Below are 26,507 nucleotides of genomic sequence, written 5' to 3'. Positions count from 1 at the left end.
ATTTTTAGTAAGCTGGCGGCCGCTACGGTTCCCAGCGGGGGGAATTTTTACCTCCGGTTGATTTTTGTTTCCCTTCGCCGGTTGGCGCAGACAGATACGTGTCGCCGAGGGCGGAACGCCACGGCCGCGCTCGCGGGATCGTAATTGAGCCCGATCGACGCTGATGAAGTTGTCGCAAGAAGCAGCCTCGGACAATTAGCCCGGCTGATAATTACCGCGCTCGCGTCGTCTGGTTAAAAAACAACAGGCGAGAGGACTGCCGAGCCAGAATCGGTGTCCAAATATTTTTCTTGGCGGCCGCGCCGACTGTTTCGCTATGGAGTCGACGGCCACGCGGAAATCTTTGATGCCTGCCTCTCGAGACGTTAGACCCCGTTATTTGCACGGCGTTACGCGCCTCTTCTCCCGTTTCGCGTGTCGCTGAAACAACTTTGCAGCTCGCGTGCGAGGGCCGCGATATACTGGTTCTGAGCTCTCGTACTTAAGGGGGTATTCTACCCGAAAATTCTATTTTTTTTTGTTGATTTTCAAATATTTTAGGGTTTCGAAAATATGTCTCTAAAATATTAAGGTGAAATTCGAGAAACTCCCAGAGTTATAGGGGTTTAAGGCCGCAGCGTGGCCGTTCCCTCGACCCTTGTATCTAAAGAGGCTATGACTGCCAGCAGAGAAGAGAGAGCTGCCCAATATGATTTTTTTGAAGCTCAGGAAGGTTTCCTCTACGGTCCTGGTACACCAGATTAGGGATAAGTTACAGAAATTAGTTGTTATCTGCCGCAACTTCAGTCGTATAGGTCGTACTGCGTGACAAACTTTAAACGCGCTTTTCTCGAAACAATTTTTTTAGATCGGGCGCACATTTTTCTCAAAAACTACTGGACCGATTGAGCTAAAATTTGACACACATTCGAAGTGAACGTGTACCTATAGCCGGAACTAGAATTATATCAATAGTTTCGATACAACCTTCCCCACACCTTGTTTTAGCTGAAGAAAAGTCGAAAAAATCAAATATAAATTTTTAAACAGCTGTAAAAAAAATTTTAAGTGATTTTTCTATCGAAAACTAAAGTTGGAATAAAATCTTAGAGTACCGTTTCACGCAGAATTGTTTTCTGTGTGGCTGGGGCGTTTCTTTTATTTCGAGAGCTCTCCGCATAACGTACGTCACACTATTCTTCGGATCTATAAATATTCAGGCACACGCGATGAAGTTCGCGTTTCCCAGGTAAACTCTAGAAACGATACCTGCACTTCAGTTGAGTTAGCAAACTGCCGCACGAGGCACCGACATTAGTCGACTCGTATGCATGCATGTGCCTGCACGCGCGAAACCGATACGCGATCCAAAGGCTATTAACCGTACAGGGCACATTTGACGCGGCTCGCACACGCCCGGCGACCGCCGAAACATTTCAAAACAATTTAATAAATCTGCAAGCTGCCGCTGCTGGCTGGCTATAAACGACGAATTTCATTAATAACGCGCTGGGGATCGTCGAAAAATCGGCCGATCCGCTAACGAGCGGCGCAAGCGGATGGTGCCTGGGGGAGGAGAGCAAACAAACAATGAAGTACAACAATGAAAAGAATGGCGGTGTCGGTCAATTTTGATCGGCCTTTGGGCAAAAATGCGCGCGCAAAAAAAAAAAAAGAAAGAGGAGGGGAAAAGCGGATAGCGCACAGTGTATGGAACACCGCAATCGCTGCGCCAACGGTGTCAATGATAAAATCCCTCCTGACGCAAACTGCAGCGCGATGCAGTCCCGGAGAGAACAGTGCATTGCGGCGCGGTAAAGAGCGGGATATCTCGTTCGTGAAAGTAACGGGCCCGCGCGTATATATTTTTCAATGTGGCCGCGGCTCGCCCGGCGGGTTTATGATTTTGCTTAATTAATGGTCACCTCCTCGCCTCCCCCTCGGCCGGGGGTCCATCCCTTCGAACGCACCGAATTACCGCCGCCACCCCCGTCGCTGCCACCCCCCTCCTCTCGGCGCCCCTCGGCCGCACGCCCCACACAGCCCCTCCGCCGCTGTCGGCCGACCAGGAACGGCCCGGTGGCCATTAGCCTGCACGGATTGCGCAATTTCGGGAAATTGCGAAGTAATTCGCGGTTGCGGCCACTCTGAGCTCGACGCGAGTGGGACAGTGACACACAGAGGGGAAAAACAGAGAGGCAGAGCGGAGCGACGGGAGGGGAGAGGGATGAAGTGGACCGAGGGGTAGAGAAACAGGGAGAGAGGGGGAGCGAGAGGGAAATGGGGGTAGAGGATCCGTCGCGGATTCCAGGAAAGGACGGCCGCGTCGTGGCTCATTTTGACCCCCCTGTGTTTCGTGCGGCAATCGATTCGACGAAGAATCGGAAAGGGGGGACACCACGAGGACAATTATCGTGCGCACCCTCCACGGAGGCCCGTGTTAAGAGTCGGGCGGGGGCGATCGCTTTATTTGCGGAGACTGGAATCTCGGGGAGACCCTTGACGACTCTTTGGGAAAGTTTGGGGGAGGGCGATGTACCGCGATATTTTAATTGAATCGATTGTGGTGGAAGGCTTCTTGGCTGGGTTCCACGCGTGACGCCGCGGCAGTCGTGTCCCGCGGAACGAAATCGATCGGCGACTGGTTGTATTTCGATTTCACGATTCAAGTAGTAGCGAGCACGACTACCCCCGCTGGATGTTCGGAGTCGTGTGGTATATAGATACATAGCTACGGTTTACAGTTTCAGGAATGAATTCAGTAGTATAGAAAAGAGAGTTCTAACCCAAATTTAAGTTTTGCGTTCAATACACGTTCAGAGTGGTGCGATAGACGTTCAATACGCGTTCAGAGTGGTACGATAGACGCTCGATACACGTTCAGAGTGGTACTGGCGCCATAGGTGTTTTGAACGTCTATCGTACCACTTTGAACGTGTATTGAACGTCTATCGTACCACTATGAACGTGTATTGAAGAAAATCTCAGCAAAACTCAAATTTGGGTTAGAACTCTCTTTACCAACTACTGAATTCGTTGGTTCTGTGTCTCGTTGAATTGAACGAGCTTCTGAAAATTATTAGTGCGGGTTCGATTGTCTTTTAACAATCGGGGATATTAATTTCGGGTTTATGAAACGTTTCTCGGTCGACTTTGTAAATATTCACCGTACAGTGCTCAACTAAATTAAAATTCCACCATTGCAAAAGTTGGGCTTCACAGGCCCATATCTGAAAATGTAGAAATGCATAGATATTTTTAGAAAAAAATCAGGCTGCACGTAATCTATTACACTCGATCTTTATTAAGAAAAATATTTAATAAGAAAATGAAATATTGAACAAATATCTCCTGAACACTACGAGTTATCGTTATCTGAATCTTTGTCAATATCGTGAGAACTGTTCACTTGGGACTGTCGGGCCCCACGTGTGCACTGTAGAGTTAATACCGTAAAGCTTCTGCATGTCTATACCTACATATCTTTAGTCAGGCCGCATGTAGAGTACGGTAAACTGAGGGAACATTAACAGTTACTTAACAAGTATTAATGAAGGAAGAGGTAAAAAAACTTATGCATTTTCACACTTGTACTACAATTACAAACGATTCGGTGTTACAATAGGATACCTAAAGCAAATGTAAAAATTTTAATTTTTATATTATATAGCAGAGTGTTACAAAAACATGCCAATGTTCCCCTAAGTAGTTTACGGTATGCTTCTGTGATCTGGTCTCCTAGTGCCTCTAAATATAATGTACAACATGGAGAGAGCGAGTACAGCGCATTTTTATCAAATGCAGAATCCAAATTGCATATTAGGCCATATTCGTACCATCTCTACGCTCGCATATTCAGAGATCGGAGCGATTACCTTGACGGAGCGTAGAATTATGAATGGTACTTATTTCTTACTCAACATAATTAATGGGCAAATTAGCTGTCAGCCGCTACTGGAACTTATTGAGTCGTATGCACCAACAAGGTGTATTAGAAAAAAAATTAAGGGTGCAGCCACTGTGAATTTTTTTTCCTGATTTTTCTTTTTAATGCATTTTCACAATATTTGGGGTGTCAAACATATACCTGCACAATTTCAAAGTGGAGGTCGAAAAATTCTGGGAGCTACGGACGGTTTTGTACAGGTAGCGCAGCGCTCAGAATGGAGTGCACGCATAGGTAACTCGGTGTCAATCGCCCGAAAAGTTTGTGTCTCAAAGTTATAAACTCAAATGATTCGCCGCGAGCGTTAATCAGCTCGTCGACCCTTCAGAACGCCAGCCACCGATATCAGATACTACGGGAGACCTACCTCGTGCGAATAGCATTTCGGAAAACATTCGTCGGACGAAGTTGACGATCCTGAAATCGACGCTCGTCCAGGATCCTAGGGACCCATCGTCCGCCGCTAATTACGCCGTAAACGTTGCGCAATTCTCGGCAGCGCGTTATGTAAATACAATTCAATATCGGCAACGTAAAAGCATAACGTTACGCGAATAGAAAGTCACGAGAAAGAAAATATAACGAAAGCAATTAATAATACTTGGCGCGAGGGAGACTATTATAACGCAGGTTAATAAAAGTTCGAGGCAGTTGTTTTTTAGCGTGCCGATAAATAGTTCCGCATTGATTCGTTTCATCCTTCGTCGTAACAGCACCACCACCACCACCACCACCGGACCGAAGCGATCAAAAAAGAAAAGTCAAGATGCAAAATAGATAGCAAAGAAGAGAAACAGATTCGAATAGCCAGCGATCGATGGCTGGCTATTTCTTGTTTAAAAAAAAAAAAAGAAGGGGAGAAAAATAAAAAAAGAAATGGCTACGATACCGATGCTATTCTGAGTACTGAGTTCCCAGTCTTTCATGAGGATTTCTCGGGCAGGTCAGGATGACGGCGACGTGGGTGCACCTATAATGCAGACAGTGAGATCACACATGTAGAAAACCGTGAACATTCAGATTAATCGGGCAATCGTTGAGTATTGGCTAATTAAGGAGTACTACGATTTTGGTATAGAAACTACTTAGTTAATCCTCCAATGGCGGATATAGCTAGGGAATCGATGACGGGGACGGGGTTCATTTCGACCCATAATACGAATCCCGTTTCGCATTGTTCTCAAAATAAGCTTTTACATTAAATTTTCATCTGGTGACAATCTAATATTCATATCTTCTTAAGACATTAATAAATAACGAGCAACAGAAGTACTTAGGTCAGTGCAAAAATTCGTTCCCTCACTGTTAAGAATGTTAAGTGTATGGAAATGTCTTCTTTACCAGAAAAATGGCAAGCGGCTATACTGCCCTCCTTAGATAAAATGTCCTATGCAGCATTTCGAAATGTCCGAGGAAACTGAAGTTATATCATTTTCTTTCTGCGGTTCTTGTAAGAAAAATTAATAAATTAGACTTTTTCTAGATCTCTACGGGGCACGTAGGGTTTACTAACTTTACTTAGAAGGTGAAAGATGTGTGGAACTTCAAATATTTCAAAATATCTTGAAAAATGTAAAAATACTAGATAGGACATCTTAATTAAGGAGGGCAGTATAGATTGCCGCGAAAAATATTTTCATGAAAAAACCATGTAGGTAATACCTGTATTTGTACTTTTAATAAACACTTTGGTTTAGTCTTTCTTTCAAGCGAACTTTTGCACCGACCAAATACTTTCGGACGGGCCCAAATGGGCCCCGCACCCGCCAGGAAGGTTTTCGACGACATTGCACGATCTACATTTTCCATAATTTCAACTAGCAATAAAATAATCGTAATAATAGCCACAGCAGGCGAGCGTGAAGTTAGCTGGTAACCTTTTATGCTTTCGATCAGTCCCAACGGCTACCTGGCTGCAAACGCAGTGCGTGTCTCTCTGCGGTTGCGCAAGTAACCGGCGGTTATTCGACAGCCCCGATACCGCTCGCAATCTGAACGCAAGAAATTACAGGGAGCCTGGCATAGATAGCACAATGTAACAAGAACCGCGCACCCGCAGGGAGCGAGTTCTTCTCGCGTTCGCTGGAAAGGACCGGACGTCCTGACTTTCACACTGCGGCGGGGCGCGGTGAAATCGCCGCGCTCGAATCCGCGGGGCAGGCGACCCGCGGGCTCGGTTACGCTCACGAGCATCTTCGGAAAGCGTGGAGACGAGCGAGCAGGCGTACGTACGCGAAACAAACACGTTATGCTATCGCAAATGTAACGTGCACACTTGGTTTTTCCATATCGAGCTCGGGTTACGTAACGAGCGATTCGAACCGCCGCCGTTTTCTGGCCTTAAAACGCGCAATATCGAGAGTAATTAATAGGAACGACGCTGCGGCTAGCCACCCTGTACATGTGGAATAATCTTTGATTGAACGGATGGACTTTGAAAGTGCTTTAAATTTAACCCTTTCCTGCCAGTTTCTGAAACTATCGCGTGGGGGCCGCTGCGCTGTGGGCATTTGTGTGAATTAGAAAAGATATCGGAGTGTTTGCGCCAAAAAATAGGATAAAATTATTCACTTCTGTTTCGCGGGAGCGGAGCGGATTCTTCGGTGCTGATAGCGACACTTTCTAATTATGTATAATGTAAAATTTATTAGATTTATTTATTTATTTTTAAAAAAATTGAAAACGGTTTATTTGATACTTTATTTAATGCCCTTTTCGGTGGTTTAAATCGCACGTTGGGGACACTTTTCGTTTCCAAGATATAAGGAAAAATCGTACAGCAGAGGAAAGTAACCAAATACGTTTTCTTTTTTAAGTAAAGAGCAGTTCTTTGTGATATAAATCATCTTTTATTAGTAATTAATGTAAATAATCTGTTACAAAATTACAAAATAATTCTGAACGCAGTGTGCCATGGGGCTAAACTTTATCAAACGGCCTTATCGTATATTAAGCTGTCAGATATCTGTATGAAATTGTTTACATTATGCCAAAGCTGCGATGCTTTATGATATCTGATCATTATTCAATATTCTTCACTGCCTTGAAAATTGGAGTAGGGAAAAGGACCCAATTACTGACACCTAACCAATTACTGTCATCTTAAACTATTTTACTTAAAATAACGAATAAATAAACGTTGTAAAGTCATTCACAAAAAGAATTATGTAATTCAACCTATAATCTATACTATAGATTATATACTATAGTTTATTTATTCGTTATTTTAAGTAAAATAACTTAAGGCGACAGTAATTGGTTAAATGTCAGTAATTGGGTCCTTTACCCTATGGTATAATATCATCTTTATCACTCATTTGCTAGTTTTTGTCGTTTAAGTTGTAGGCTGCTTAACAATTTTTTGAGTAGCTTACCACTGAGATACTCTGTTATTCTAATTGTAAATCCCGAGCTGTATTGTAACGCTTCAATCGAGTTCTGTTGAGGCTAACCCGAGTTACGTAAGTCCGGGGCGATTCGTTTCTCCGTGATTTTCAGATACCGGCGACACATAGTTGCCTCGAATGACGGAACGAGGAGAGTGCAAAACAATTTTCAAGCTAGTAAAACCGAAGAGCACAGGAGAGCCTGGCATGTGTCGCGGAATTTAAAAATACACCGAGACATCTTTCGTATTTTCAGAGGTCCGTCCGCGTGTAAAAGCCGTCGCGCCATTGCTTTCTAGAAGCTGTCAGGAGCCGCGCAATTTATCGAGCCGGAGAGAAGTTATACGCAAGTACGATGATACAAAGCGTGGATATAAGTGAATAAAGAAAATCCCTCGTCCGCGCGAGACGAAAGTAGCAGGAACAATCGTTTCAGCAGAGAACTCTATTTATCAAATTGTAAAATTATCCACAGCTTAGTCGTTTGCGCACGAATTTCTGTGAACCTTCCGGAATGCTATTTTCACGATGTTAATAAAATCGCTGATCGGGCAGGCGAATTAAAACTGAAAACTTTCAGCACGGTATTCCGACGCGAGAGGTTTGTTTTCACCCGGTCCTAAAAATCCTATAAAAAACATTCCACGCATAAAACGCATTCGTACGGCACACAGCGTACATTGAATCGTTAAAATTTTTTTATACCCTCCCCAGTTATTATTTCAGCGCGCCTGATATTGTTTTGCGAATTCGAAATCTGTTACGCGCCTCTGTAAGTATTTAAAACTGAAAAACCCCTCCCCCGAACACGGCCACGCGTTTCCCGTTCGCACGAAGTATTCGCGCGTCGCGATTTATGAACAAAAACGGTAGCTCTAACAGAAGCGCAGTGCCGACGATGTTAAAAATGTAGGAGCCTTGTAAAAGGAGTAATACAGGATGCTAACGGATAACTATCCCGCGTTTTCTATTTTATTTCGCCTACAGCCGTAGGTATGTGTCCTTTTGCCCCATCTCTTTTTTATCTGCTAAAAAAATCATCGACAAGGCGAGCTTCCCGGTATAAAGCTGAGTATCCGCGAAAGAATGCCAAGTCCCGAGGAACGCTCTTCTCTATGCGGAAAGGAATCTCGAGGGTGAACCGAGCCTCGGGCATCATCGAGACATCGAGAACGATGCCCCGGGCATCAGGAAGCTGCGCGTACACCGGCGTGATCTACTCGCAAAGGTGAATCTAGATAAGACTCGCGGGAAATTGCAGCAACGCAGAAACATTACAATTTATTATCCCCGCGTTACGACCGCCTTAAGAGCCCCGTCCTCTGAATTCTAAATCATAGCCACCACAGATGCAAACCTCTTTAATCCACCTGCAGCGAGGTTGTCTGAATTTAATGACTCGCGTGGATTTCAATTTCAACTAAAAAATAAAACAAAAGGGAGTTCAAACTAGGCTTCAGTTAACGACGAATTTCAGTTACGCGAAGGATTCAATTTTGAGGAGATTTTTATATTATAAAACTGACGTTGGAAGTCCGCGATGGTCCTTACAAAATTATAGGTAGGTATCTAGTTTTATTTTCGAATTGGGTATACTCAATTATTCCTAAATTGAATTACCATTTTCTGGATAATTACTACTGGCATTAATTAAATTTCCAAGTCCCTAGCAACGTCGCAGTTGGATTTCCATTGCAAAGGCGATTTTCGTTTAATCAACTGATATCAAGCTGCCAATTAATTATTAGCGCAAGTGCCTTTCCTTGCCCGTTCGGACAGGCGAGGTACCTTACGTACTTCGTATCTCTTTTATCGATGTCAACTTGATCCTGCGCCACGAGCTATGCACGTAACAAGCATCTCAGGCTATTTGTTGAGAACCGAAAGGCCATCAAAATAATGAAGGTACTCGATGAATCGTGGCTATAAATGTTACATCCGACTGATTCCAGAATGCGCTTTCGCGTCGGGCCGTGTGTACGCTTGTACGTATGTCCGCGAGAGATGCGAACACTCGTTGCACGCGGTGTAATTCAAACGTCTCTCAATGCGCTACCAGCGCAGAAGTCGAGAAGCGTTACGCTGCTTGAACACGACCTCCATTAGCCTTCTTGATCAGCGTGCTAATTGGTTGACTTCGGTGAACGAGCAGTACGCGATGGGCTCTGTTCGCCCTTTTTGCTTCCTCCTCCGCGACCTTTCGATCCCGAAGCGCTACAGGCCTGCAACCTGACGGGCCACGGCTGCAATTTCCTCCCAAGTCCTTGTACGAGCGTTGCACCGACTCGGCGACGAGTGTTGCGTGTAAATTGACGAGCAACGCGAATAGTTAAATATTACTGATAATTATTCTGTCATTAAGAACTGACAAGGGACGATCGGCAACTGACTCGCGCCGATTTGGTTGCTACCACTTTTGCGCGTCACAGGAGAAACCGCACCTTTTATCCGAGTCGCCTCTTTTATTTAAATAAATGTTGTAACGTTTCTGGAGGCCTATATAGGTATGTAGATCCTGTAGGAAGAATGTATTGAATTTTTTTTACGATTTTCTATTCGTATGAAAGGAAATAAACATTTGTGGAAGAAGAAGGGATATTGAATTTGCATAAAAGAAATTATTTCTTTGGCAATTTTACATACAGGTATGTAGGCCTTCAGGAACGGTGCGTCATTCATTTAAATCTTTCCTCGATATCTTTTGGAATTTACGAGCTGTAAGCGTAGAGTAGGGCGTCAATTATCCGAACTGCTTGGGACCGAGGTGGTTCGGAAATTCGAATTGTTCGGATAATCGAACAGTTCGGAGAATGAAGTATGCATGTACTTTACACAGTTTAAAACTATAGGAATTACACCTGAAATTTATATTACGCAAAAGTCAATCAATCAATCGGTACCGCTACACTGGTTCGAAGAAGTACCAGCACTGGTTCGGTTAATCGAGATTAGAATAATTGACGCTCTACTGTATAAATAAACGAGGTGGTTTCCCCCTTAGTACGATAGTAGTAGCAACTAAATGTGGCAAAGTTCTTAGATTACACCAATAAAAAATTGTGCAAAGTTTCGTAGGTTGCTTTAAGAATGGCTCAAATAATTATTATGTTATCTCATAAAGTAATGCAGTGTTTCTGAGCGTTGTGTTTAAAACAGTGAAACTCGTTGCGATCGTCACTTATCTGTTTGGTATATTGTACTAACGTAGAAAGAGGAACCTTCGGAGAATGTTGTATGAAAAGTTCACGAGTGTTTATCGAATATTGCAGTTAATACAAACGTTTGAAATGGACGTGACGAAAGAGCATATTCGGTATCTTATGTTACATGAGTTTGATAAAGGAAATAATGCAACTGTAGTGGTTAAAAACAGATCTCAGGTATACGAACATATTATTTATTAGTGCAAGCCTGTGTCAAGGATGGTTTAAAAAACTAACAAAATCCAATAGTAAGAATTTAACAATTCACCTGAAATGCATTGGAGAGGCTTACAAATGCAGATAATGCACTGACAATATTTAAAACGACGAATGCCTTAGTATAAACATTATGAATTACAGATATCTTGTTAGACGATCTTAAAGCAACGAATCGCTAGGTGAAATTATTTTATAAAATTATTTTCTTCGTTAAACGTTACTCCAAAATTACAGACACTTCTCAAATTACCATAAAAATTTATCAGAAGCCAAATAATTACCAGTAGGGTGTAAAAGAAGAGCGAAGTAAACCTCGGAATTTAATGGCAACCTCGCCAGCAGAAATTACTTACGAAAAAGTTAAACACTGCAAATTAATATCTACATTACAAATACCATATCACCCTCGAAACTCAATAGCGTATAAAATCCACCGTGCCCTCGCACTCCGATAATTCTTCCGAGCGGATCGTACAATAAAACATTATTACTCGTTTTCTATAATTTAAACAGCTCGGATGAAATGATGTTGATACGAGATGAATGACAATGGATTACCAGTACACAATTAACATGGCTGAGATATCCGTTTGATTTTACGCGATCCCACCCTGCAGGTAACCAACCACCCCCTGCCCACCTTGACGAGCTTGCCGGTTCGCCACTTCATCACGATAATCCCCCTGCTTCCTCCCCGGCAGCGCCGCGCAGATGGAAAGGCCGCATTTAATTTGCAAATGCAGATTGCTTTTCATTTTAATATAAATTGTTCGAAACAAAGCCAGTAATTTTGCTCCGGTCCCATCGCTTTGAAAATGCTGGCGTTCGTTACCCTCTCGCCCTTTGCGCGTCTGCCCGCCCCTCCGCATCGCCCTTTCTCTCCCACTTGCTCGCCGCCTAATTCTGTTTCACGTCCAACTCGATTCGACGAAAGAAGTTTGATTGCTCCTTAACCGGATGGAAAATACAGAGGAACTGGGTTACCGCGCCCCGTCGAATTCATAAATCGAGTGTTGAAAGTTCCACGCGTGACTAAGCATCACTCGGACGATAACATACCGCCGCATCCTCGTAATTGCGCGGAGTCCCTCCACACGCGCGTAATTTTGATAATGCTACTATCGCTGTGAGAATTCGCCGGCAGCAGGGCCGTACGTGGGTAATTGAATAAACTGTTACAAGGTGTGCCGCTGAACGAAAACAGGTTTATGGTAGTATTAATTGGCGCAGTGTCGCTTTTGGATGCAACGCGGGGGATTAACATTTTAATGCTGCGAGCAATCATTGCGCTCGAGCGTGATTACATATAAATAGCCGTTCGTAATGCAACGAACAATAATTCCCCGTGATCCGTAACATTGCTTTGGTGGCTAATAATTATCATGATTAATTTAAACAACGATAAATTAAATTATCTTCGGGGGGCCGGGTGATGCAAATGCGAGGGTGAGTTTTCTAAATTAGACGCGATTTGCGAAGGTACGAGGGCATTTTCCACTTCTGTGGGTAATGGGAACAGTATAAAGAAAAATAGTTGTCTAATGAAATTGTGCAATCAGGATTCGAAATCAAATCTTTCATTTAGGTACTCAATGTCTACTTTAATTATTCAGGCATGGCGAACCTATGACACGCACGAAAAAATTGCTGGCACGTCCATGATCCTACAGGTGATATCGTTAATATCTGTATATTAATCTAAAATAATTATTACGTGGTTAGATATACCTATAGGTCAAGCTACGAGTTCATTCTTATGAAATTCTATGTTAATTTTTAAACTTGTCTGAATAAAATTCTGCGATGATTAATTTTCTACTAATTTTTCCCCCTTTTAAAAACTGCCCGGCACGTCAGCAATTCGATAAATATTATTTATAAATTTTTGGCACGCGCAGATAAAGTTGCCTCCACTGCTCTAATTAACACCATGCGCTATACCATCTTGAACCCAGCATTTTTCCTAAGAACGTTCACAATAAACAAGTCCTTAGATCTGTAAACTTCCGACCTGTGTACATCACTGTCGTTAGGAAAGACGTAGCACGACCCGATCTGGCTCTCCCTTTATGTTTAATTATAAATAATTATTTTAAAATGTAATTTTTGACAGTGAGTGAAATTTTTTGCAGGTATTTGTTGAATGACAGAAGCCTTTTATTTTATACAAAATTTAATATTCATAAAAAAAAGACAGTTACATAAAATCAAATATATCTATAGGTAGGAGGTACATAGGCACCTACCTATTTATTAAATCTCAAAAGAGCAAGTCTTGTAAAATATATTGAAAAATCGATAAAAGAACAACGTAAACCCTTTTATTGATTTTAATTTTCACTTTCCACCAATTCTGCCGCCCCCAAATTTGCTGCTCTGTGGCGTAGAGTAATAACATCATTAAACCGCGAAACATTCTTATTTCTGATACGCAATTTGAATGACCGTGAGTGGATACTCAAGAAACGTGGGGCAATCGCGTGGCGAATGACGTATTATGCGGTGCGAGTCGTCCACAAGTTCTTCCTTCCCGAAACGAGCATTGAAAATATTAGCCGCTGTTGCAGGATAAATGAAATTCACCTTATCATCCCCATTGAAATCGAGATGCATGCGATAGAACGCTGCGTGCTCTCGCCGCGGCGGGCAAACAAAAAGAACACGTTCCCGGTTCCGTCTGTTGTCGAGCATTCAAATCTCCCGCTACGCGTGCACACGGCCAGAGCCTCGGCAGTCGAGGCAACACTACGCTCGCTTTTCGTTCGTTCCACGCGAGTGGGGAACGACGCCTGCAACAAAGCGTGGCGATAAAAGGCACTTTGATGGAACGGTTTGATTGCTACAGAGATCAATTACTCATGGCCCCTTTTTTCTAATCAGACATTCGCATAATAAAAAGGAATCGGCTAGTTCAGGAACAAATAACGCAAAGCACAAGTTCGATCTTCAAACGTTTTCGCCTTCTAATCGCTAATCTTTAAAAGATTCTTGGGTAGGCAGAGGTTAACTACTCGCTGCGACTCTGTAGCATGTACGGTCAGATGGAGTGAATTCTCAGACAAAGTGCCTTGGATAGCTTTAACTGCCTACTTGAAGATGTATTTTGTCTGAGAATAATACTTTTTGTACAATAGGTGCTGGAGGAATTACTTTTAAAATCTAGTTTTGTGGTCAAAGTTCTTACTGACTACTAGTAAAGTCTCCTAAAGCTTATGAGCTTGGAAGCACTTCCACGGAGCCCGTCTAAAGAACAATCCATAACTGGCGCTGCTGAGGAAAGTTCACTGGTAGATGTTCGTGGAAACAGTCGCATCGACTATGTGATTTTCACAGATATAATGCTGCGTCAGCCAGAGGAGCAATTCCTAGAACTGACCTTAGGCCAGGCCCAGCTATTGGACCCTACCATCATGTTGCGCCTAGAACGTAACGTCACCTTAGATCCTTCTTTGCACTTAACCGAACTTAGAGGATGCAGAAGGAATAATCAACTACTTGCGTTATCCCACAACTCAGCTGCCCAGACTGTCGCTTCTCGAATCTACAGGCTCGAAGAACAGTGATCGACAGCGAAGACTAACACAGAAACTTGCAAGTGCATTACGCCCAAGTCACAGGACACCACGAGACACAGCAGAAATCCTATGACTCGGTGGAATCATGCAATTATGTTAATTACCCGAGGCATGTCTCGCGGCTGATATTCCAGCATCGCAGACCCGGTTACGTTACGCGAAGGGGGGTAGCGATGGGGAGGGTGGGGCGAAATTAGAAGGGAGGCGATCGTTCGAGGAAGATCGCGAAAGCATTCGCAGTTACGAATATCTCGTGGTCCATTCAAGGGTGCATAACAGCGGCAAGTGAATTTGGCCGTTTGGCCGCAAGAACGGAGATGCTCGGCTTGTAAACGATGCATGACAACGTTCGGCTGCACGGACTCAAGAGTATTCCCTATCCAACCCTTGCCCCCTCGGAACCCCTCTCTTCTCTATATCTTCCTATTCAATCACATGTATATGCGGACAGAACGACGGGGGTTGGAGGTTTAGGGGGAGGGAGGGTGAGAGAGAGAGAGGTAACAAGAGATAGGGAGAGATAGAGAGAGGTCTAGAGGCAGAGAAAGAGAGAGGGAGAGAGACGAGAGGAGTAGCAGCCGAATTCCTAGCATACCGCGGGGCCAACTGGTTAGCAAGCGATTTACGATATTGTAAACCGATGCGACGGCGGCGGCCGTGCCCACCGCCGAACCTCAATCTAATAGTGGCGACTTCGACCTCCAATGCCAAAGGCACGTCGCCCGACGGTAACATTGTTGAGACCGCTTTTACTTCCGCACGGCCAGCGCCGATCCACCCGTCAGCGGCCTAACGAGTTTGCTATGCCCACGGTGATCGCGGCCATCCGCGTCGTCTGCCCCCGCGAGAAAGTCCCATCGGCTTCGAAAGAAACAGATAAACGAAACTCGGGCGGACGAGGGAGGCTCGGCTACCAAATACCTGGGAACACTTGGACACGGATGAAACGGAAATGGTCCGCGTAGCGTGGAGAGCGGTCACGCGAGGGGTCTCTCGTTGCTCTAAATAGGGTAAGCATTAAGCGTTACGTTGCAATGGCGGGTGGTCCTTTTTCGAATGTAACTGTAGTCCCTTAGTGACGTTTAGCGACCAAGGCTTTCTGCGATGCCGCGGTGTCATTGCCATGGTAGCCAAACGGAAGGAGGCTGTTTCGAGGGGGTATCAGTCGAATCCTGAAGCCTAGAACTGCGGATAGATTTTGCGGCGGTGTTGTCGAGCACCCAGAGGAAGAGCAAAGCTACGGCAATCTGTGATTTAAATCGCGTTGAAGGGCGCGTCGCGATTAAATATGCTTTCTTATTCAGATGGGGGCGAAATTGTACGTGAAAAAGGGAACCCGGGCGATGGCACTCGAACCCAAGAGCTGCGGGCGCTGTGCGTACTGGGGCAGCCGCGTTACCAATTCCCCCAACGTCACAGAGTGGGACAAACTGCACTTTTAGTGTCAAAATCGTAGAGCTTTTGATAGAAATAAAATAGACAGGTGAATCTTTTTGGAGGTTAAAGCTAAGATGCTGCAGAATAAGGTAAAAATATTGAAAAAGTATGACAAACCAGTGTTGACCTTGAAAATCTAAATTATAATGTGCGGCTGAAGTTTTTCTTTGATTTGTTATGCATCATTTCCTACAGATTTTGACGCGCTGAATTCAAATCCGGGCCCCGCGAGGCATCTCGCCCATCGCTTGGTCACCAAGAAGCACAATTGCACCGCGCTTGTGAGGCGCGACAGGAGCAGGTTCGCCTTTATGCAGCGAATAATCAGAGGCGGCAAGTGTAAGCGAGCTGCGTGCGGGGAGGAAAAGCGAGAAAGACAGGCCAGGGTCTGGTACAAAAGGGAGAAACAGAAGCAAAGCGAGGCGAAGGGCCCCGGGGTAGAGCCGCGCGTAGGGAAGAGAGAGACGCGTTGCAAACGGTAATCTAGTTGCAAACATAGCTCGGGGTTGGAGCTGGAGCAACCACGCGGAATAATGACACGTAATCGCGAAACTCCCGCGGGCTCGCGCAGGCACACGTAAGCGGGCGCGTGCGTGCACGCGTGGCCGCCTGCGTACGTGCATTGCCCGTATGTGTCTGTATGGGTGCGTGTGTGTGTTACAGCACGAGCAAACACTAGCCAGAAGTCGTTGTAGAACAAGGGGAAGCTCGCCTGTGTCATTTAACACGCGCGTTCGCGATCGACGCAACACAATGTAACTCCCGGTGCTCAACAACCCCTAATTTTCGCCACTGTTGTAGTTTCAACGATACTCCCTGTTCGAACGGGTACGTACCGCCGCTAATTAGAGTTTAATAATGACCCGATCGCGCGTCAGCATTAAACAATAAATTAAAGTTGAAAGGGGCACGTTAAGTCTATAGGGTGATTTGCGACCAAAGAGCGTTGCCTGGTTGCTGCGCGCTGCTTCGAAAACCTCTCGTATGTAGGAAATTAGAAACTGATGGGGAGCACTTTTATTCTGAGAATCAGCTTTAAAAAATGTCATCGTTTGACGCGCATACATAGCTCCTAATTTTTTAAAAAATGTGTTTGGGACTTGTAATTGGTGAAGGGCAGGGTAGAAAACTTGGGGGTCGTTGGGTAAGTACAGTAGGATGAAAAGGTTTGTTCCGACACCTCTAATAAGATTCATGAGATGTTCCCATTGGTTCTTAGTACAAGGTGAATTAACGGCTGCTAATATATTTTTAATGCCTTTAATGCTGGTTATTGAGTGCTAGACGCTATGTTTCAGTTCAGCTGCACCTATCAAAGTGTACTAGGCAAAATTATTCAGAGGGCAAAGAGTGTAAATCTCGGTTTTAATGCTAAGGGACTTACACTGATTGGCTTCTGAACCCTCCATATATTCATCTAACGAATTCGAACCTCATGTTGTTCCCTTATCATTCGTTAGTCACAATCAAAACAAAAGCTTTCAGATTAACGCAATCCGCAAATGACTCGAAAGATAGCGAAAACCTCACGGAACACGATTGTGTAAGTACCTATCGTAACAATTCGTAACAGGTGGCGTAAAAGTCATCTTCGATGTTAATAGCTCATTTTTTTTTTAATTTCTGGTACGTGTCAGTGATGTCTTGACATTTCAGTAGAAGAGACTCGCGAAGTTTATTGTCCATAAAGATGAATAAGAATACCCTCCAAGAACGCAGAAAAATTGTATCGACGTTTTTACGTAATAATTCGTCGGTGGCCATAATACAACGTAAAAGAAGAATGTTTAAAGACTCCTTTCTTTGAGGCTATTTGAAGGCATTAATTTACTTGAAAAACCTTTTGCAACAATTAAAGGACAGTCATTAAAGGACTTCCAACACGAAATCGAAAATCTAACCCCACAAATTCTTCCTAATACCATGTAAAATGCAATAAAGAGTGCCCAAATTTGCATCAATTCGAATGGTGGTCATTTGTTGGGTATTATCTTTGAAACTCGATGTCATAAAATTTATAAGTCCCAATAAATTGTACCGCAAAAAAAGAAACGCCACGTTGTTTCATTTAAACCGAAAATTATCCTAAGAAAATCGGATGCTGACTTTTGCGTCACCTTTTACAAACGTAACATAGGTACAGTGGCGTGCAAAAATATTCGGCCACCCTTTAAAACAATATAACATATTTAAAATTGGTCCGAACGACTTGAGTGTTTCTGAGAAGCTAGAAGGATTAGTCTGCTAATTGACGTATTTCGTCGTTTTGAAAAAAATTGCAATTGGAATAGCGCAAAAAATACTAACTGTCATTTTTTTCGCTATTGCCACTAATTGCAATTTTTTTCAAACCGACGAAACACGTCACTTAGCAAATTAATCCTTCTAGCTTCTCAAAACCACTCGAGTCGTTTGTACCAGTTTTAAACAAGTTATTCCGCGTTAAAGGGTGGCCGAATACTTTTGCACGCCACTGTAAGTCGACGTCGCCCGATCTACTACCTTCCGCTAAGGTGATACAGTTCGCGCGCATCGGGACCCGACGCGGATAGCGCTGCGTGCCATTCGAGGAAATCTGCGGCGTGGCAAACAGTGGCCGTTTAACGAAGGAAACGAGCGCGGAGGCCCGAAAGAACATTGACGCGCGCAATTAGCTCAGAGGTAAGTGGGCGAGGGTGCACGATAGCGCGCCGTAAAATTCCGTTCGGCGATCCTGGTCCCACCCCCAAAAACGGATTTCCCTCGAAATAACTGTTAACGTTACGAATTGCATCCCCGGCATCCGGCGCGCTGCACGTGCGGGCTCGGGAAATTTCGACTGCAAAGCTACCTGTGTATGCGCATCCCTCTCGCCTGGAATACCTCGTCCTCCTCGCTCCCCCTTCACCGCCCACCCCCTCGCTCGCCGTTCTCTGTCTCTCGCCCCGCTCCCGACATCCCTCTGCCTCTTCGCCAGCGCTCGTGTATGTTGCGAACACGTCAGGACCGCCGAGAGAGACCGTTCCCCCAGCTCCGTGCACACCCCCGCCGCCGTTGCACACTCGACAGTCGAGTGCGCACACCTGCAGCTCGCGTGCAGTTACATTTTTGCGGTTGACGCCACCATTCTGTTCATCGTCCGCGTAAATATGCGCGTGATTACTTTTAATTCCCTCTATTTGTCGGCCGTGTCCATTGCGCCCTTCTATCTTTTCCCATTTCCCGCACACACCCACTCGGTTTCGCGCGTCCCCGCCGCGTGTACCTACGTTACACACCCGTCCTCCGCGCGGCTGTCTTTCCATCGCTAAACGCCCGTCCGATCGCCAGTTAACCGTGTGACCTGTCCCGTCTCTGATGAACCCCTCGTTCGTTACTTGCAGCTCGTTCGAATTCATTCACGCCATTATGCGCGGACATCTCCGTAACGGGCGTTTAAAATTCCGCGATTGCAACAGCGCCCTGACGTTTGTTCAGTAAATGGCATTGGCTTCGGAACGAGGCTTCGAACGTAGGCGCGTGTTTAATTATAAATAGCGAGTACGCTTCGAAAATACATACGCCCATTTCTACAGCAACGTTACTCAATTCAATTTTCCCACGGAAACCTTCCAAACTCGGGGCTGTGCAGCCGGCACCCCCAAGTGCAAATTTTAATAAAACAGAAACCGGCTTCGTTTGTCCACGTCTGTCCAAGCAGAATTTTCGTTCCACTTCAAAATCAATAAAAAATGTTCATGGGGCTGCTGATGGCAATTTTTTTATTTGGATATAATCCTGTTTTCAAGGGTGGACAGACGAAAACTTTGGTTGGACAAACGTGGACAAAGGAAGCCTGATTCTTTTATAAAGAATTTGCACTTGGGGGTGCCAAATTCACAGACCTTCCAAACTCACTAAAATTTCGCAAAACCCACATCCTCGGCAGGGTTTTCTTTTTGTTAATACAGTGCGCCGACGAAGCCGCGCCGTTTCAAATTTGGCGTAATTAAGATTTCTTTAATATTTAAATTTCGTTATGAGGTAACTTTCCGCGGGATGCTACGGAACGCCAATTTGAAAACACTGTTATATTCGGACACTGATTCACTCAAAAGTACAAATGTACAGTTGGACAATTAGGGTGAAGGTGCCAGTAGTTGGTCCACTGTATCAGTAGTTGACAACTTCTCAGAAAAACGTGAAAAATAAGGTTTTTAGAAGTGCAACTATCTCTTTTGAACAGCGCGCCGCGGCTCCTAATACCCACAGTTCGCCACTTCTGAAAACCTTATTTTTCACGTTTCTCTGAAAACTTGTCCACTACTGATACATTGGTCAACTACTGGTACCTTTACCCTAACTAAAAGAATGTGTAACCTGGCCCTCTACGTCTCGAAATAAGCAGCTTCCATCGAATGAATCGCAAAGTTTTCATTCAAGCAACAAATCAGCCTGCACTCTGTCCGACGCGAAACAAATGCGTGCGCCTCGGTTCATTGAACCGACTATACCGCGTTTAACAGGTATCGGGAGCAGAGATCAAAGAGCGCGGCTCACGGGGTACGACGTCCCGAGGTACGACAATGAACCTTTCGGTTTTCACGATCGCAGAAAGCGGCATGGCCTCGTAAATTTGCGTCGTCGCATCGGGCCTCGATAATTAAGGCGAAGCGCCGTTAAAGACGCCAGGCCCCTGTTTCGGAACTTGGCCGGCGGCCAGGGAAAGAAAGACGTGTGCCAGGAACACGTGCGTGAAGTTGCCTAACCCGTGAATCACGCCCTCGAAGCGGCTTTACGCGGCTGAATTTGTGGAGCCGCGGGGCGTCTTCGCGCGACAGAGCCAGGCCAAATGTTGGTCTCGGAAGCGCTTCTCTCGAGAATAATTTTCTCGCTTCCGAGAAGCCCTACAACGACGTTCTGTCGCCCCAGACCCTTGCAATTATCCTGTACGTATTTAAATAAACTGAGAGCAACCATATCTGCCGGATCGGCGTTTCCCAAACGGGTAGACAGAGGCTCATTGACGAGTGAAATCAGTTTCGTGAATAGCCGCCAGCATTTCTTCTCTTTTTAACCCTTCGTCGACACCCTGGGTGTGAGCCACCCATCAGCTGATTTCGACGCTCTGCACCTTTTCCAATACGTACGCAGACTCTACGTAGAATATCTCTGTTTTTTCAATTACCGAAATAGCCTAGCTTCTACATGCAAAATAAATACCTTTTTTCCGAAGCCGACTTACAAACTATTTTTTTTCTGCAGGAAATATTATACCTGAAGAAGAACTCTGTAGATTTTCAGCTTCTAATATTGAAAATTACGACGGCTACAATTTTTTAAAGATTCTTCTCGTTTTCTCTCGACATATGGGGATCTAGAATTTTTTTACGCAAACTGTGATAAATTTTGAATAAAAAAAACTATTGCAATACATTTCGGAGACCTCGAAATTGACCCATGATTTTTTTCATAACGATTGGTTAGGATTCCTTAGATGAGAATGGGCAGTCGTTCAAATATTGCTGCGGGTGTGAGCCACCCAGTATGTCAGAGTTGATGACAAAAAAGTGATGCGTCAACGGAGGATTAATGAAATAGGATAGATGTCAGAGCGGACCGCGCAATTCATGGCTTCAAAGCGCTTTGCGTTGGATTTCATTCTGGTTTTGCGCCAGCGCTTAAAACTGAATATAAAAACAAATGGACGCTATGATTGCGAAAATATTTACACCCCTCCCCCCCCCCCAGCAGGCCAAGTAAGCGAGGAAAGTTTGTGCAGTGATTTAAGTACATGGCAGCGATTTACAATTCCGTTATCGTTAGTTGTGGATAAAAATGTGCGAACACAATGTGCTGGTGTGCAGCAATTTCTGTAGCTTCATTCTTCCGAGCGTGATTATTAAGTTAACACGTCATATTCATGCATACAAGCTACATGCTGGAACGATAATCGGTTGGCTGTTGGGGGGGGGGGTGTGTAACGCAAGATGATAAATTGCAGCTCGGAAAACAATGCTAACAGTAACATGAAAAAGGAAACGATTACGTTGAGTGGAACGCTACGAAGATTGTATAGCTACACCGATAATATAAATCAATGAGGGGCAGGTAATAAAAATGGTATCCTGCTTTATTCCCCTGGATGATTTCCGTGGATTTCTATCGTTTAGACAAGTATCTCGACAATGGGGGTGATTATGTTGAAAAATAGAGAATTATGTAAACGATTCACTTTAACTTGATCATATTAAAAAATCATAAATACCGGAGAATATGATTTACCGACTTGCCCTCGTAATAAAATAGGGGAAACATGGAGAAGCGAAATGGTGAGGCAAAGTGAAATATTGTTTTGTACATGCTACTATAGTAGCGCTATGTAGTGGGTATTCTAGTAGGTGTTGTGACAAAAGGATGCCATATTATCTTTGTGAGACTGCTTGTTGGTGACGCAAAGTGTTTAGAGTTTCAATTATAAATTTCGTAAATTTCATGCGTGGAATTGTTATTTCTAAAATCAGGTAAATAACGTAATTTGTTATTTAGTTAGCATATTATCACTCAGATTATACGAAAGTAAGTTAAAATTAATTTTATTTCAGTATATTAATAACCACTGCAGCTCATAAATTGTACGTGAAATTCATACGTTTCTCTTTCACCGAACAGGGGGCAAAGTGATAGAGGCAGAGTGAAATTTTCATTCAATCAGAGCACCAATAAATTGTTTCGTTCTTTTCCTACAATTTCATCCAGTTTTTAGCGTATTAGCTCTTTTCAATTTTAGATATTCCGAAATTAAAGTCTCTTTGTTAACTGTTTTCACAAAAAATTAATAGCATACTTTTATGAGCTCGCATTGAATAAAAACACTTGATTTTCCCTGACTTATTCCCCACTTCACTCCGCTATTGAAGTGACAAATCTCAGAAGATTTTTTGAACGGGCATTTTATCAAATCCCAAAGTGGCAGAGCTTTTGTATCATGGAATTCAGAATACGAAAGTGTCTAAAAAAAAGCAAACGGTACAAAAATTAAACAACCAAATGGTACCGCATATATACAAAGTAAAATTACTGGAAAATCTAATTTAAGCTGTTTCGCGAACCAACGCGGCCGAGCCGCGTCCATCGCAGATGAATAGAATAATCTGTTTGTTATCGCGCGACTGCTAGGTCCGCGATATAATCGCGAAATTTCGCATGCCCGCGCGTCGCGTTAGGTCTATTCCCCGAAGGGGGATCGAGACAGTAAAATTCCCGATAAATGATCGAATCAAATTCAAGCACAAAATCGGCTGAATTACTGGCGCCGATAAACGCGGCAGAGACCTCTATCGCGTCTCGTATAACGGTACACAGCCATTGCAATAGAAGCGGAAGTTGCCCGAGAGATTTTATCTTCCACTTCATAAACGAGGCGGCGCGGCTCGAGCTTCCTCGGCCATAGTAAGCGCCCATTTATACAGGGTGGCCCATCCAACCGGAACCGCTCAAACGAGCCTGCAAATACGATGCTCAGAACGACTAAATGATCGCGTCTCTAAGCAGATTCAGATAGCAATCTCGTATAATTTAAGAACTAGAAAATTCCCTCGAGTTTTCCCGCCAGCCGTGTTTCGCGCCGCCCTCGACGTAAGGAAGCTTGTTATTTATTTAAATACTAACACACTTAGGTAGAGGGTGGCGCTGATAAGGAACGAGGGACGAGCGAGCAGCTCAAAGGTCGGGGATGAAGGCCCTTCGAACGGAAGGGCAGAATCGCAGATCAAAGGAAGCTCCCCTGATTCTTTGGACACTGTCGCGTGAAAGCGTCTACTTAGCCACACATATAAGCACGCACTTACGACGGTTCTTTTCCTACCGAGGTGTGTTCCTCTCCTTTTTATCTCTCTCTCTTTCTTTGGCGAGCTTCTTTGGCGAGCTTCTTCGGGTGGAAAATCCACGGTGTCGCGGTTTATCTTATTCACGGTGAAATTTAAATCCAATCGGAGGGGCCCCCGCTATAGACGAGGGTTGCCGCCGTCCGTTTCCGTCTTTTGCCAGGGAGCTATCCTCGCGTGGGAAGTCCGCAAGGTGAGCAGATTGTCGGTCGGCTATCGGAAATATTTTCCAGCTCCGAGAATTTATCGGGCGTCTGCCCGGAAATATTTGAAAATTCCTTCGACGCTGACGGGCATAGAAGAGAGTGGTCGCGAGAGGCGGCCGAAGGCGCTTCCTATCTACGATATTCTTCACACCTTAATTAATATCGTGACGGGCGAGATTTTCAACGGCCGCGACACGATTAACCCGTTCCTGTCAACTCAACGAAATTCATCGCCACTGGCTGACACCTACTCTCCAATTTTTAACAAACCGACGCAACGGAAAGCTGCATCGAGAAACACTATTAGCATATTATGTAATTAACGCGAAGGGAATTTCGTCGAGTTCGAAAACTATTTTGTAATAATATCGCACGTGGTTTAGCAAATATCGTTCCACTCTGTTTTGTGCTTTTGCTCCCCAATTGCTCCTTCGAAAGTTCAAATACAAACCCACCCGGACTGTTATTCAGCTTGTTCTTAAATTAATTCTCAATTACTGCTTAGCCACGAAATTTATGAAGCAACTTCCTCGTTGGAACTTCTAACTGTAAGTAAAAAACGTGTAGGTGTTGTTTTTTTTTTTTATCAAACAGACCCGAAGAGAATCGTGGAGTGGAAGTTTCGACGGAATCCCGAACGCAGCTTCCGAGCAAACGGTAACTTCAGCGTGGGCGCACGGTGTTCGAAATGTTTCTCGGAATTCGCGCGCTGTTGGCTGGCCTACAATGCGTAATAAATAAATAAAGGAAATCCTCTCGATAGATACCAAGAATCGGATAAAAGTTGCGAGGGTATCGTTCGTGGCGTACGGAGTAAAGCCGCGGGAAGTAGTAAATTATAAGGAACAATAGCCTTAAACGTTCTGAAGGTGCGATAAGATTCAGGGAGCCTGTTGAATCACATCGTCTACACTCTGAATGTCCGTGTGCCGCCTAAAGATACGGTTACAGAAAAAGCTGCGAGCCATTTTAATGGCGGATTGAATTGGTAACGCGGTGGAAACGAAGAGCGAGAAGGGTTCGATAAATAATAGAATCGCACGCGTATCACCCTCGATAACGCAGAATCTTTCGTTACTAAACGCGTACTAAATATATCGCGGGCGAATTCGACGCACTAAAATAGCAGAAAGATTGATTTAAGGGGGGGCAACAGGATAATGGCCCGAAAAGTAAAGGTATCTTTGGGAATTTATTAAAAGCAAACTACTTAATGGATCTGTTTGAAATTTTAAGGAGTTTTTATTGGATATTTAAGTTATACGATTTTTTTTATTAAATTTCTTTAGAGCAGATTTATAAACTGTACAGGATCAGTAACTTAGCGCTGCAAAAAATCTGGTTGACCGGTTTTCGACAAAACGGTGCTCTAAAATCAAAGAAGCAAAAAGTTTTAGAAACTGTATGCGCGTGGCTATGGCGCGGCAGGTGGGATTTTGGAAATTTTGAAAATTAACAAACTGGCGAACCTCTGAAGAAAATGGTGAAACTTTGTTAGGAAATTAACCTCGCCATTTTGTTATTAAAGTTTACTTTAAATAATTTAAAGAAACATCGTAAGTATAACTTAAATATCCAATCAAAATTCCTGAAAGTTTCAAAAAGCTTCATTAAGCAGTTTTCTTTTAATAAATTCCCAAAGATACATTTAATTTTCAGACAATTACCCAATTACAATTAGACAATTATTATTTAGTTCTCCCTTAAATAATGATCCCATCATTTACTTTGTTTCTGAGTTCCATGCTTTCATGTGTTTTATCGCCAGGAGAATCTGTTTTCAAAGAAATCACTTAAAGCGAGCAGCTTGGGCAGCAGTGCAAGTGGAATTAAAATTTGTGGGAGTAATAGTATTTATTACAAATAGGTATCTAATGATGAAATGTTAGACGTGAGTAATTTCGTAGTGTTAGGTCTGTTACATTTTACATTAGTCAAGTTGGGAGGAAGATCAGGCAGGACTTATATTTCCATCACCCTCTTTGTGTGTTATTCTGCTGTACCGAATTTACCCCCAAATGCCTGCTAACACCGAAACACCCTGTACGAGGTGGCGCAATAGATTACGACCCTTCACCCTCGACAGTGCTCCTCTTTTGATGGGGACGTTTGCAGCCCTTATTGCGAAGACCATGAGTTTATTGCGAACGATTGTGTACCTCGTTCAGGTCCCCGTCGATTTATGGGGATATATAAGCACATACCACGAGCAAATTTCCCCATAATGGCAACGCCTGCAGTCGTCCCCGTTTCGTCACTTTCTTGCAAACAAATGGGACCGCGAAGTAGACGATAGCAACCACAAGGGTGGAAACTTGCTAAAATTTGACGTAAAGAATTTTCCTTTACGCAATATTAATATTGACGAAGACGCGCATAATCAGATGTCGTGCTTTTGAAAATTCTAACTGTTTTACCGTGGTTTAATTTAGCAGAATTAATTACAGTAGATCGAACTGTTACCAAAATGTTTGCTGAAAGAAGATTCGAAAGGAAAGAGACATTTTTTAGAGCAACGTGATTTATAATGCAAATCCCTTTGCCTTGGAATAATTTATTCTCGCATTAGGCGCGAAAGAAAAAGATGTTTGTGCGCGAAGAAAATAGGAAGAATCGTCTTTATTTAAATATGAATGCCATTTGAACGCGGTAAATCGATAAATCCACAATGAGCACTGCTGTGTGACAACCCTCGAGCACCCCCTACAGAAT

The 26,507-nt window shown here is 43.9% G+C and overlaps 1 protein-coding gene across 9 annotated transcripts in view; it reads right to left on the bottom strand.

Moving 5' to 3' along the window:
* Scalloped (TEA domain transcription factor 1 homolog scalloped) overlaps window positions 1-26,507 on the bottom strand; it is a 189,553-nt gene that overhangs the window by 113,321 nt on the left and 49,725 nt on the right. For 5 of the 9 annotated variants that reach the window (XM_076815558.1, XM_076815555.1, XM_076815563.1 and 2 more), the window contains one exon: window positions 4,815-4,895. The exons of the other annotated variants lie outside the window; for them this stretch is intronic. In XM_076815558.1, coding sequence (XP_076671673.1) covers window positions 4,815-4,851 — 37 coding nt within the window. In that variant the 5' untranslated portion in view covers window positions 4,852-4,895. The remainder of the gene's footprint in view (window positions 1-4,814; window positions 4,896-26,507) is intronic. 9 annotated transcript variants of the gene reach the window in all.

The sequence above is a fragment of the Andrena cerasifolii genome, chromosome 6, assembly GCF_050908995.1.
Source record: "Andrena cerasifolii isolate SP2316 chromosome 6, iyAndCera1_principal, whole genome shotgun sequence".
NCBI classification, from domain to species: domain Eukaryota; kingdom Metazoa; phylum Arthropoda; class Insecta; order Hymenoptera; family Andrenidae; genus Andrena; species Andrena cerasifolii.
The sequence above is the reverse complement of the archived record's forward strand: the minus strand, read 5'-3'. Positions and strand labels throughout refer to the sequence as shown.